A 14,054-nucleotide genomic window follows, 5' to 3' on the forward strand; every position below is an offset into this window, starting at 1 on the left:
TACAGCTGAGGGAACTCATTCGATTGTAAGCTCTTTGAGGGCAGGGACTGTCTTTATCTTTTCTTTATATCTCTGGTACTCAGCATAGTGTCTGGCACATAGTAGGTGCTTATTCAATGCTTACCAATTTAACTGAGGCTCAGACAGATTAAGTGATTTGACCTAAGCAAATATAGAAAGACTCAAAATCAGGTTTCCTGACTCCAAGTGCACTTGGGGCACCCTCTCCTACTGAAGTAAACAAATGTAACTTTGAACCTGCCCCAATTTTAAGTGGAAGATAAAATGTATTTGAATTCATCACTGAACTCAAACTAAAAATCAAATTAGGCTTATTTCCATTTTTAAAAATCCACAAACTCATTTTTTGTGCAATCAGAAGCCAAAGGGAACAGAATGAATTTTTCCATTAAAATATTAAGGATCATAATAACAGTTTCAGGCTTGGAAGGAACCTTTTGTTGTTGTCCAATCATGCCTGACTCTTTGTGACCCTCCCCCAATTTGGGGTTTTCTTGACAAAGATACTGGAGTGATTTGCTGTTCTTTTCTCCAGCTCATTTTACAGATGAGGAAACTGAGGCTAACAAGGTTAAGTGATTTCTGGGGTTTTCTTGGCAAAGATATTGGAGTGGTTTGCCTTTTCCTTCTCCAGCTTATTTTCCAGATAAGGAAACTGAGTGACTTGCCCAGGGTCACACAACTGCTAAATATTTGAGGCTGGATGTTTGAGCTCCGGCTGCCCAGAAAGAATCTTTACAGATCTAGTAGAATCTCTTCATTTTTTTTTAACGGATGATGAAACTGAGGCTCAGGTTTCATATCTTGTCTAAAGTCATACAGGTAACAATAGACTAGAGCCAGGATTTGAACTTAGATCTCCTAGGTTCCCAATCCAACCATCTTGCCCGTGTACCACAGCTAACTGAAGATGGAGAGTCTAGTCAGGGCACTTGATTTTGCATACAATGACTTGTACCAATCCTAGAATGCTAAAGGAACCTAAGAGACCAGGCTTTTATATATCCCCTCATAAAATCCAGGGAGCCCTTGGCAGACGATTTCTCTGCAACCGCTCCAGCCCATTAGTTATCCAGCAAGCACAGTGCCCAGTAAAATAATGCCCTGTATCTATCTCTTGTAAGCAAAATCACAGCAATCCATCTCACCTGTAGGCAGTGCGGGGCTTCAGGGGACCATCACAGAATTTTTGCTGATTTGAATCACATTTACCACCCAAGCTTTCCATCTCTGCTCCAAGTTTAATGTTAAAACTCTTTGAGTTGATCTCAGGACTTTCTGCACATTTGCTTGCAAAATAGTTGGTTTGATAGACTCGGATAGAGGAATTATGGCGGTATTCAAAGTAAGAAGGCAGGGGATGATGTTGCTCTGGTTTCAGTTCATCACTTCCTGGAAGTGGGAAATGCACACAGGTTTTGTATAGTTTGGGGGAAGTCATTGAAGGGTTAGTTCCTTGCACAGGCGAGTAACTCCAAATCCTGATTAGTTAGACCTCCCCCTTCCTACCTCTCCCTCCCTCCAGTAACCCCAGAGGCAGAATCATAACTAACAGCTCTCATATCCTGGACAAGCAGCATAAAAGGTGTCAAAGAAGCTTTTGAAATAAGAGAGAACTAAAGCCTTGGAATACATGAACCTATGGGATATAGTCAGCTGAGATTCCAGGACACCAAAGAGCCTTTGCTTTTGGAAGTTGCCGACCAGAAGAGGGAACTGGGTTGGGCTTCAGCTCACCTGGGGTGTGGTTATAGGGAGGAAGTGAGCCATCAATAGTAGCTTCCTATTTTAAATAACTAGTTGGTAAACTTCATTGTTTCTACCTTAAATTCAGGAAGTACCCTCTAGATTTCCACACCCTAGGACAAAGCTCAGATTGCTCCACCCTAGGGTTCTGCCTGGAGCATGCCCCCGTGCTCAACAAAAGTTCTATGAAATTCTTATCAAATTAATTTTAATTCAATTTTCCTTAATTTAAATTCAAATTCAAATCTTAAATTTAAATGCCAAGTGCAGTTGTAGAAGTGGGATGAGAGTGGATTATTGAATTCAAAATAATACCAATGGGGCATCAGCTCTAAAAGGTTGAGAGTTACTGGTATATGTCAATGGCTCCTGCCAGCTATTAAGGAAACCCAAATGACAAGGTAGACATCAAACACTGTTTGATCCAAAGGAACTAGGAAGGATCATATCTGTCACCAAAACTTCATGTCCATTTAGGGTCTTTCCTCCATACTTTTCCCCTCATACAAGTAACACCTAGTCTGACAAATCTATACATGATCAACTCTCAACTGTTAGCTGCAGACATTTTCAAATCTTGCCCAGTTTCTTCCCACCAAACAAGGCCCATTTCATGCTAATCCCTTCAATAATCCCCATCCCTGAGTGCTTTTGTCAATGCAAACTCATTTTGACGTTTGCCTAAGCAAGAGATAATTAATAAGGGGCATTATATTTATGGATAGGGATAGATTCTGTGATTTCATTGTTATAAGGACCTTCCAGATGAGAAGGAAACTCCCTCTACCAATTCAGTCTTAGGGAGTTGCCTTGAGTACTGATTGATAGAGTTAAATGACTTGTCCAAGGTCATTATGTGTGAAATTTGAACCCAGGTCTTCCTGGCTTTGAGGCCAGTTCTCTATTTACTCTACCATACTGCCTCTCTATGGTATTTTAATTAGGAGGACAAATCTATATATACATATATTTATATATATGGATGGGTATACACACAGATAAACATATTATGCAGGTCAGAGGCTATCTACAATTGATGGGGGAAGGTGCAAGATCCAAATGATTCTACTGGATACTTCTATAATTTTATTGCATCAAAATGCGTGTGTCTTAATTAACAGGAGCTTGGAAAGATAGTTTTATTATACATTAGTTAAAATGGGATTTGTCCCACAGAATGCAAACATATATTAGGTTATACAAACAACTTTGAGTTTGCCTGAAGCCTTGGATTATTTGGGCCATTGCTCTTCTCCATTGACATAGATAACTCAGAGTCAACTATGGGAATTAAAGTCCAGTCCCTAAAATCCAGTCCAGATGGCAGTGTGGGAGGGGTTGTGCTGAGTATGGGTATTTTTTTTAAGTTTCTGTTTGTCAGGGGTTCAGGAATTCAATGAGTACATCAATAACATTAGGGCCTGCCTAATATTACAGTACTTCTGCTGGGTATAGGCTCTATCTGTAGTTATCTAGCTTAACGATAAAAGATTCTTCTGTATTAAAGGGTTTGGTTCCTATTATGTCTAAAAATCTTCGTTAGCCCCAAATTTCTTCCAGAACCCTAGGGTCATAGATTTAGAACTGGAAGGGAACTTGAAGTCATCTAGTTCAAACTCTTTGTTTTACAGATGAGAAGCCTAAAGTTCAGAGAAGTTCCATGACTTTCCCAAGGTTAAACAAGAAATAAGGCAAGGAAGCATGGTTTGGGCTCTGAGCAAATCCAATGTTCTCTCCACTGTAGCAAGAGGCTTCTCCAAAGAAGTTTTCTTCCTTAACACTGGCCAAAGGCATCAAGAATGTCAAAGGAGTATAGAGTTAGGATAGCCTTGACAGAAGGGAAAACTGGATATTTGATAGACTTTTCCCCCTTTGAAAAACAACTTTGGTGAAGTGACTATGTCTGTTGTAAATCAGAATCAGGAACAATTGCATGAATAAATGGACGTGTATAAAGCAAAACAAAACAAAACAAAACAAAACCCACACACTATATTTAATGGTGTTTTGCTTAATTCTATACAAAAGAACTCCATGTTGCCTATGACTGTTGTCATTTTGGGAGTGGAATTTTGTTTTAATTAGTATGTTGCTCCTTCACTAAAGTCCTAATCTCATGCTTAGCCCATGCTCTAGTGCTTAGCACAGTATAGCTGCTTATTGACTGGTATTTTATTATGCTATGCGTATTCTCAAAGACTATGAAAGTGGCATTGAGCTCTGGTAGGGTCGCCCAAATGGGAAAAGCTTTGGGCATAGCAATTGATAGCTTTTGTCCTTCGAGGACCAGTCAATCCAGGACTTCTTAAATTTTTTTCCACTCTTGACCCCTTTTCACTGGAGAAATTTTTATGTGACCCAGGGCATATAGGTATATAAAATAGGTATACATAACCTTTTACTGTTGCCAAATTTTTTGACACCCCCACAGTCAGTTATTCCACCTCATATGGGGTTGCAACCCAGAATTTAAGAAGCTTTGAGTTAGTCAACAAGCATTTATTAAGTGTTGACTATGTCCTAAGCAATAAGGACACAAGGAAAAGTAAAAACTGGGGGTCTGTGCCCTCAAGGAATTCACAATCTAATGGTGGAAATGATATGCAAAAATGTCATATATACAAGATAAATCTAGTGTAAATCGAAGGTTACTTCAAAGGGACTAGTATTAAGGGATAAGGAGGGGGAAGGAATTCCTATAGAAGGAGGGATTGCAACTGAGTCTTGAAGGAAGCCACAGTCAGAACTCATCCCCAGAAGAGGGTTTATCTCTATTAGGTGATAATTTGTATTATTAGTATTATTATTATTGCTATGGAAATTCGTGAAAATCATTTACTAACAAAAAGGGTTTACAACCTATGCCTAAGGAGGGAGTACACACATGGATATTCTGAAGTATTTAACTAGATACTATGTTTCTAGAAATCAAATACTTAGGAAGTAGAGATTAAATAGATTTTCTATAGTACTCTGGTAGTCAGTCTCTGTCTCTTTCTCTGTCTCTCTCTGTTTCTGTCTCTCTGTCTCTGTCTCTGTTTATCTCTGTCTCTCTCTGTTTCCCTCTCTGTCTCTCTCTGTGTCTCTGTGTCTCCCTCCCTTCCTACCTCTCACTGTCTGTCTCTCTCTTTCTCTGTCTCTCTGTGTGTGTCTCTGTGTGTCCCTGTGTCTCTGTGTCTGTCTGTGTCTGTCTCTCTGTCTCTCTGCCTCTCTGTCTCTCTGTCTCTCTCTCTCCCCAGGGCTTTTAGCACAGTGTCAGGGTCATAGTATGTTGTTAGCAAATGCTAACTAATAGTATACAGTGGTCTGAGATTAAAATGGGAAATTGGGAAGTATTCTGAACACTCTACAACAATCCCTTACCCCCTTCCCTCTTTGAACTTTTGGATTTTTGTGTGCAGTCAATTGTTTTGGGATGTTAGAGGTTTTTTTTTTCCCTGGGGAGCTGGTTGATATGATGTTTGAAGTCAGGATGGGGGAAGGGCATTGAAGGAAAATTGCTGCTTAATGGCTGAGCAAAGAGGGGTGAAGAATTTAGAGCTTTTCTTCTAAAACTCATCCATCACAGAGAGGGACTTTAAATGAACAAAGGATCATGGGAACTTTTTTTTTAGCCTAGGATTATTCATAAGAATTTGTTTTAACCAGCACAACAAAGCACATTATTTCCAGTGATTGCCTGTGATAGAGAAATAGCTTTGTTATGCACTACCCTTTATGGCAATGGGATTTTGCTTAATTTCTGGATGAACTGGACAGATATGTGAGCAATGACATCTCAGTTTTAAATCTGGAAAAGGATAGAATCATGGAGCCAGGAGCGTCCTTGAGTGGTCCTTTAGTCCATGCCCCCATCCCTAAAAGAGTTGTACCCAAATACCTTGTCCTTAAAAATCATTAGAGGAGTCTATGGTCTCCCTGGAAAAGCATTTTGGTGTCTTGCAGTATTGTTAATTCCTGAAACTTACCATCTGCCTCTCTCACAACTACTGTAAAGTATTTCACGGCCCCATTGGTATCGCTGAACCAGCTGCAGTTGAAGGTAAAGTTGATGGAAGACTTGCTAATTAGCACATCCTTTTTATTCACGCGAATATGCGGAGGTGGAGGAGGAGGGCCTGAATGAGGATAAGGAATAGGGAAGATCTGAGGACTCCATCTAGCAGCCTCTGAAATAAGCATCCCAGCCAACCCAACCAAGCCCAAATTGTTTTGATCTCTATGTTGTTTGCAGTCACCAAACATCTACCGTCTCCAGTAGAAAAATGGGCAGGGGAAGTGACATGCGGGTAGTGCATTAAAGATAATGGAAAAGGTGATTCCTCAGCAGGATTCCTTGGAGTTGCTTCATTGAATGTTAGATACCCTGTAGTTCTTATCACATCCACAAAAGGGGTATTTTGAACAAAGTGCCAACTCACACAGGTCTATGAAGATTGCTTACTTTGCTTACCCTGAGGATGCTTTATAGAGAGAAACCTTCAGACTCCACTTCTAGGATATTGGCTTTACCCTCTTCATTCTTCCCAAAGGGGCAATAAAGTAGATTATTGAGAAGGGCCAACATAGCGCAGACTTGTGTGACCTTAGACAAGTCACTTAGCCTCGGAGGGTCCCAGTTTCCTCAATGAGAGGAATATAATGAGACTACAGGCTCTTTTTTTTTGGTGGGGCAATGAGGGTTATGTGACTTGCCCAGGGTCATACAACTAGTAAGTGTCAAGTGTCTGAGGCTGGATTTGAACTCAGGTCCTCCTGAATCCAAAGCCAGTGCTCTATCTACCGCACCACCTAGCTGCCCCTGATGACAGGCTCTTAATGTTGTGATCCTTCTTGCTATTCAGTTGTTTCAGTCATGTCTGACACTCCCTGGCTCCATCTGATGTTTTCTTGGCAAAGATACAGGAGTGGTTTTCCATTTCCTTCTCCAGCTCATTTTACAGATGAGGAAACTGAGGTAAACATGTTAAGTGACTTGCCCAGGATCACACAGCTAGTTAAGTGCCTGAGGTCAGATTGGAACTCAGGTCTTCCTGACTCCAGGCCCAGTGCTTTATCTACTGTGTCACCTCGCTGCCCCAAGCACCATGTGCTTGGCACATTGTAGGTGCTTAATAAATGCTTGTTCCCTTCACCTTTTCCCCTTCGGGACATCACTTATCAACTAAGGGAGAACACACTATACCTTGATCCCACCATGGTGATGTCATTTTGGTCCTCTTCAAGAACAAAGGACAACAACCAATACCTAAACTGACGGACAATGGAAAAGCTCTCCCTTGGACCTTGAGGGAGGGGGGGCATTGTGGAGATGAGCACTTACGATCAATCATCGTGATTGTGGTTTCTTCCACGACCTCACTGGTCATGCCCTCGGACTGCACCTTGATGGACACACGGTACTGCTTGTGGGGCACTAGGGTCATGATATTGAGCACGGATTTATCTCTGTCCAGCCGCCGAGAGAACTCCACCTCCTCAGTGCCCACTTTCTTACACTCGATGCTGTACCCATCAAAGTCAGAATCCGGAGGGATCCAGGAACAGGCAATGGCTGTGGAATTCTGCGGGCGGCAGTGTAGGTTCTGGATCTTGTCCGGCCCTGCAAGGGGAAGGAACAGAATGGGTTCAGCGCTTGGTTGTGGGTGGTTCCTGTTTGTGGCATTTGCTTTCAGCTCTTCTGGGCAAAACTAGCTCTGAACTTGCCATCCAAATAAATAGCTGCCTCCCCAATCCCTGACATTTCAGTTTCTTCATCATATAGCCTTCTGGGCCTCTTTTATTTGAGGCAATTGGAATTAAGTGACTTGTCCAGGGTCACACAACTAGTACATGTCTGAAGCTGGATTTGAATTCAGGTCCTCCTCACTTCAGGGTTGGTGCTCTATCCACTGTTCCACCCAGCTGCCTCCTTCCTGGTCCCTCTTAACCTTAGTGTCCTCCCTCTGAGATCATCTTGACCTTCCCCTTTCTCTAGCTTGCTTGTACCCAGATGTTTGCGTGTTGTTTCTCCCATTAGACTGTGAGCTTCTTGAGAGCAGGGACTATTTTTTGCCTTTCTTTGTATCCTCTTCATTTAGCACAGTGCGAGGCACATGATTCAGGTTTAATCGATGTTTGTTTTTTTGTTTGTTTGTTTGTTTGTTTGTTTTAGCGGGGCAATGGGAGTTAAGTGACTTGCCCAGGGTCACACAGCTAGTAAGTATCAAGTGTCTGAGGCCGAATTTGAACTCAGGTACTCCTGAATCCAGGGCCAGTGCTCTATCCACTGCACCACCTAGCTGCCACCTAATCAATGTTTGTTGACTTGAAATATAATTATGAAAATATTTTATAAAGATTCATATAGTACAGATAAAGATTCATTATTCTCCATCAGTGGCTTTAAAAGTATGGTATGGAGACCCCTAGAGGTACCTGAGACTCTCTCAGGGGTATGGAGAGGTCAAAACAATTTCCCTAACAATACTAAGACATTTTAGTTTCTAATACAGAAAATATTACCAGATATAACCCACACAAACAAAAGCTCTTTGGGGTCCTCAATAATTTTTCATTGTGTCAAGGGGTCCTGAGACCACAAATTTGAGAACTTCTGATCTAGAATATTACTTAAAAATAAATGACATTCGCAGTACATGTTTTTTATCTTGCAGCTAGTATACTGTAAAATGAAATATTTATTTTGCGTGTGTCCTAAGTCTGATTGATTAGAAATCAATGGCATTGGGGCAGCTAGATGGCGCAGTGGATAGAGCACCAGCCCTGGATTCAGGAGTACCTGAGTTCAAATCTGGCCTCAGACACTTGACATTTACTAGCTGTGTGACCCTGGGCAAGTCACTTAACCCCAATTGCCTCACTAAAAAAAAAAAAAAAAAAGAAATCAATTGCATCTATAAGTTCAAGCAATGAACCAAGCAGCTAACTGGATGCTGCCCTTCCTCTGAGTCACTGCTCTGCTCTTAGGTTTTGTGACCTGTGCGACAAAGATGGAAGTAACTATGGGGTCATCCTACTGACTCTGTGACAGCTTGTTCTTCATTATGGGTAGATATTGAAATAGTCTGATCTATAGATATCAATGGTGACTAAACATGTGTGTATTTTTTGGGGGGGAGGGAGAAATCGGGGTTGATTTCCAGCCATTTTATCCAGAAGATGGGATGATAATCCTTTTATTTATATTAAGAGCCATGAGACAGAGGAGCAAGGCTAGTCTGACACCATTTCTTGGCATCTTCCCTGGGCCTCTGGCCTAACAGAGCTCCAGATGGCTAAGGCTGGACCTCTCTCTGCTTCCCAAATGGAACAGCTGTGAGAACCAGGTCATGGGGGTTCTAAATTGCTGTTGCTGCCACCACCAGTGATGGTAATGGTTGCCATCACTATGTCTGCCTATGGGGTACGGGTGTGAGGTATTATCCGCTATTTTCTACCAATCATGCTTGATTTTTTCAGCTGTGGTCAGGCAGGTAGTGAAGAGCTTGAAGCCCTGTGTGTGTAGAGCATGCTAGTAGTCTGTGAGAAGTAGCCTGAGGTATTGAACTGATAGTGTACTGAACTTGGAGTCAGGAAATCCTGACTTTGAATCTTACTTCAAATATTTATTACCTGAATGACCCAGGAAAAGTCACTTAGCCTATTTATACCTCACTTTCCTCATTTATGAAAGGAGGGGGCTAAATCTGATGGGTCCTAAGGGTTCTTTCTAGGTCAAAATCTTTGATCTGGTGCTCCTGGGTATATAAGACTGCCTGCATTCATTTTGGATGGGCATGTGTCTGCCTGTGAATATAACTATGTTTCTATGTCAGACTCTAGGAAGAGAGAGAACCTTATAAGTAGTCTTTAATGTTTTCCTTATGTTTCTTCCAGATCTTTTATATTGAATTTTCCATTGAGTTCTGGTCTTTTTGTTACAAATACCTTAAAGTCTCTCAGTTCATCAACTTTTTTTTCCCATTTTGGATTATACTCAACTTTGCCTGGTAAATTATTCTTGGATGTAACCCAGCTCTTCTGCTCTTCGAAATATAATGTTCCAAGACCTATGGTGTTTTAGAGTAGAAACTCCTAGGTCTTGTGAAATCCTGAATGTATTTCCACAGTATTTAAATTTTTTTATTGTTGCTTGCATTATTTTCTCCTTAACCTGGGGGGTTTCAAATTTGGCTATGACATTCCTGTAAGTTTTCCTCCTGGGATCTCATCATTTGAGGAATGGCTGAACAAGTAGTGGTGTATGTTTGTGATGGAATACTACTGTGCTATAAGAAATGATGAGCTCAATGATCTTAGAAAGGCATGGAAAGACTTGGACGGAATGATGAAGAATGAAATGGGCAGAACTAAGAGAACATTGTATACAGTAAGAGCTATACTAGATTTTTTTGTTCGTTTGGTTTTTTTGGCGGGACAATGAGGGTTAAGTGACTTGCCTAGGGTCACACAACTAGTAAGTGTCAAGTGTCTGAGGCCTGGATTTGAACTCAGGTCCTCCTGAATCCAGTGCTTTAAGCATAGTGGATAAAGTACCGGCCCTGGATTCAGGAGGATCTGAGTTCAAATCCAGGCCTCAGACACTTGACACTTACTAGTTGTGTGACCCTAGGCAAGTCACTTAACCCTCATTGTGCCACCAAAAAAAAAAAAGGAAAAGAAAAAAGAATGATGTTGAGCAGCTAAGTCATTTTGACTATAATAAATATGCATATTAAAAATAAAGGACTTATGAAGAAAGACTCTATCTGCATCCAGAGAACAAACTGATAAATAGATGTATAGGATATGTAGAATACTTTTACATACACACACACACACACATATATATATATATATATATATACACATTCAAATAGGTGTGTATATATGTGTGTGTGTATATATGTACCTATACCTATTTGTGTTTAATGGTAGCCATCTCCAGGGTAGGGCAGGGAAGGGGGAAAAAGGGGAAAAACAGAAATTTACATGATAACTGTTGTTTAGTTGGAGGAAATAGCAAGTTGTATGTGGTAGATTTGCAGTTTCAAGTGTAAATATTTTTTTATTGGACTGTGTTATGGAAATACTTATTTTGTTCTGTAAATTGAAAATAAAATAAATTTCTAGAAAGAGAGAGGATGCTCATAATCCTAAAGTCAAGTATGACCATGTCACTGTTCCTGTGAAAGATGCTTCAGTGCATCTCCATGCTGCTTGGTGCATAGTAGAAATTATTTTTTATGATTTTTAAATGACTTTTTTCATAGTAGAAATTTAATAAAAATAGTTGCTAACTTAACTCAAGGATAAAATACAAACTCTTCTATTGATGCTTAAAGCCCTTCATGATCTGGTTCACTGGTTAGAAGTGAATTGCTCTCGCACAACCTCTGTTCCAGGAAAACTGGCTTATTTTTTCTCCATACATGACATTCTGTCTCCCATCTCTTTGTCTTTGCCTCTTGAAATCCTGGTCTCCACTCAAGATTCACTTCAAGTGCAACTACTTCAAGGAGCAAGCCTTCCTGATTCCCTTAGTTTTAGATCCCCTGGAAATGACATTTTGTATTTACTTATTGGTACACAGTTTCTGGCTTGTTGAATTAAATAATCAATTTGTACAGACAGTGGATGAACACCACTGGCAATGTTGTTGTTGTTCGGTTGTGTCCGACGCTTCATGACCCCATTGAGGGTTTTCTTGGGAAAGGTACTGGGGTGATTTGCAATTTCCTTCTCCAGCTCATTTTACAGACGAAGAAACTGAGGCAAACAGGGTTAGGTGCCCAGGGCTATACAGCTAGTGTAAATGAGAAGAACTCGATTCTGAGCTAGATTCAAACTCAGGAAGAGGAGCCTTCCTGATTCTAGGTCCGGCACTCTAGCCATTGTGCCACCTAGCTGCTCCACCATCAACACAGGCAATTATAAATTTGAGTTCTATTCCCAAACATGAACCCCTAGACCCAGACAGGGTAGAACAATAAATAGAACTCTGGATTTGGAGTTAGGAACCTCTAAATTTAAATCCTGCCTTAGGCACTTCCTAGCAGTGTTAGTCTGGACAAGTCACTTAACCTCTCTGTGCCTCAGTTTCCTCATATATAAAATGAGGGTGTGGGTTCAGTGACCTTTATGGTCCCTTCTAATCCTTCCTCCTTTATAATCCTTCCTCCTCTCCTCCCCCCATCACTGTACACATTTGATCATCCTGCATTCTACAGAACAATCTCAGAAGTAAAACAATTCCCCTAGATTAGCACCCCCCCCCCCCGTAAACAATATCATTTGCAAAGAGAATATGTTCTCTGTTCCAGTATCCAGATGACTGATTAAAAAAAAAAACCAAACACTGGGTCTGGAACCTGTTCTATAAAACATGGAGGTGTCAAACTGTGATAAAATAATGGAATTTGGCAGATGCCCAGGGGTCCCACCTGATTGATTTAGCATTTTTTGAAAAACCAACTAAATACCTACTTGGAATGAATGGATATAGGCCACACCTGGGCTGCCCTGAGTGATGTGTTAATGTATTGCTGACATCAGCAAGGGGACCACTCTCAGCCATGTAACTTGAAGGACCTCCCTTTTGGGGGAGGGAGAGAAAAGGTAGAAAAGAGAACGCTAAGGCTGGGAGCTCTTTTTTCCTGTTGGTGAGCTTCCGAGAGCAGACTGGAGAGAGACTGCACAACTGACTACCATAGAAACTACAGACCCCAGGTGGTGAGTTAATAGAAAGGAGGCCAGCTCTTCAATTAGCTGAGCTGGAAGCAAGTTTGGGGATTAAGTCAGTCTTTGCTAGAGCCAGGGGGCTTATTCATTTTTCTCTTCCCCTATTCCCTTGTCCCTGCCTTTGTTAACTTCACCTTTGTTGTATATTTTATCCCCATTAATAAAACCTGGTTTGTTTGTGGAAAAGAGGCTGTTTATCTCCTTTCTCATTAGCCTGGGAGAAATAACTTAAAAAGGCAGTTTGGAAAAGAGGAAACTTTGGACCTAGAGGTCCCTCATTATTTTCTGAATCCCAATATTATGATGAGCCACTCAATTAACTCTTCCATAATAAATTTGGCCCTTACAAAACACACTGCCTGGGGCAGTGTGCAGCTTGCAACATTCCTAAAGCAGATTAAAGTGTAATTGGAAAATATTTAACAGAACAAATAAATTAATACTATAGAATGTAGGTAACATTAATATGTGGGTTTCTAAGTCAATATGTGGTCCAGCCTGCAGAAATCCTGATGTACAGCTTAGCTCTGATTTCTTTTTGAATTTGAAACCATAGCTGGAAAATCCTATCTTATAGCTTTTTACCCCTGCCTGCTTTTTGCCCACACTCCTCAGCACTAGCCAGCATTAAAAGTCATTCGCCATCAGCCCCTAATGCACTATGAACTGACTGTACAAATTACTCTACAATACTTATTGGATCAAAGGTCTTGAAAATGTCTAATTAAAAGAATACATTTGTTTCTATGCAAATGTTCCCAACATCCCTTCCTGCTCTTAACAAATTCCTGGATCCCACTCTTACCTTTCTCAGCTAACCATACAATCGATACCTAGCAAGCGATATACTCTGGGGATACAGTAGAGATATAAGACACAGTCACTGATCTCAAGGGCAGAGATTAGGAAACAAATGGAAAGATTTTCATTACTGTGCCTCCATTTTCCTTGTTAACATAAATGGATGAATGATGCTAAAAGGACCATAAGTAACAACACTAGAGGAAGAACCTTCAGGCACTGTGGTTAGATGAATTTTTGGTGTCCCATAAGACACATTGTATAGGTGACTACTTACTTTTTTTCTGTGGGGCAATGAGGGTTAAGTGACTTGCCCAGCGTCACACAGCTAGTATGTGTCAAGTGTCTGAGGCTGGATTTGAACTCAGGTCCTCCTGAATCCAGAGCTGGTGCTTTATCCACTGTGCCACCTAGCTGCCCCCACTACTTACTTTCTATAGGGGCTGCCCTGACTCTGTCTCTGTCTCTCTCTCTCCCTCTGTCTCTCTCCCCCACTCCCAGGTATTATAGGGTCAGGTCAGGAGGTTAGCTACTAAGTGAAACATCAGATTTAGAGCTGAAAGGGACCTTAGTGGTCACTGATGCCAGCTTCCTCATTTTATAGATGAGGAAACCAAGACCCAGAGAGGTTAAGCAACTTGTCCTGGGTCACACAGATAGTAAATACTAGCACTGGAATTTGATCCAAGGTCCTCTGACTCAGAATCCTCTTTGCCCTGCATTGAGTGGCCTCCTATCCATTGGGTCATGATGTTGAACATGTC

At 41.1% G+C, this 14,054-nt stretch overlaps 1 protein-coding gene across 2 annotated transcripts in view; it reads right to left on the reverse strand.

Moving 5' to 3' along the window:
* The window catches only part of PTPRB (protein tyrosine phosphatase receptor type B), a 161,650-nt gene that overhangs the window by 36,478 nt on the left and 111,118 nt on the right, over positions 1-14,054 (reverse strand). For both annotated transcript variants that reach the window (XM_043965208.1, XM_043965207.1), the window contains 3 exons: positions 7,091-7,369; positions 5,736-5,885; positions 1,170-1,413 (listed from right to left, as the gene is read on the reverse strand). In XM_043965208.1, the coding sequence (XP_043821143.1) occupies positions 1,170-1,413; positions 5,736-5,885; positions 7,091-7,369 (673 nt within the window). The remainder of the gene's footprint in view (positions 1-1,169; positions 1,414-5,735; positions 5,886-7,090; positions 7,370-14,054) is intronic.

This window comes from Dromiciops gliroides, chromosome 5 (genome assembly GCF_019393635.1).
Source record: "Dromiciops gliroides isolate mDroGli1 chromosome 5, mDroGli1.pri, whole genome shotgun sequence".
Taxonomy (NCBI): domain Eukaryota; kingdom Metazoa; phylum Chordata; class Mammalia; order Microbiotheria; family Microbiotheriidae; genus Dromiciops; species Dromiciops gliroides.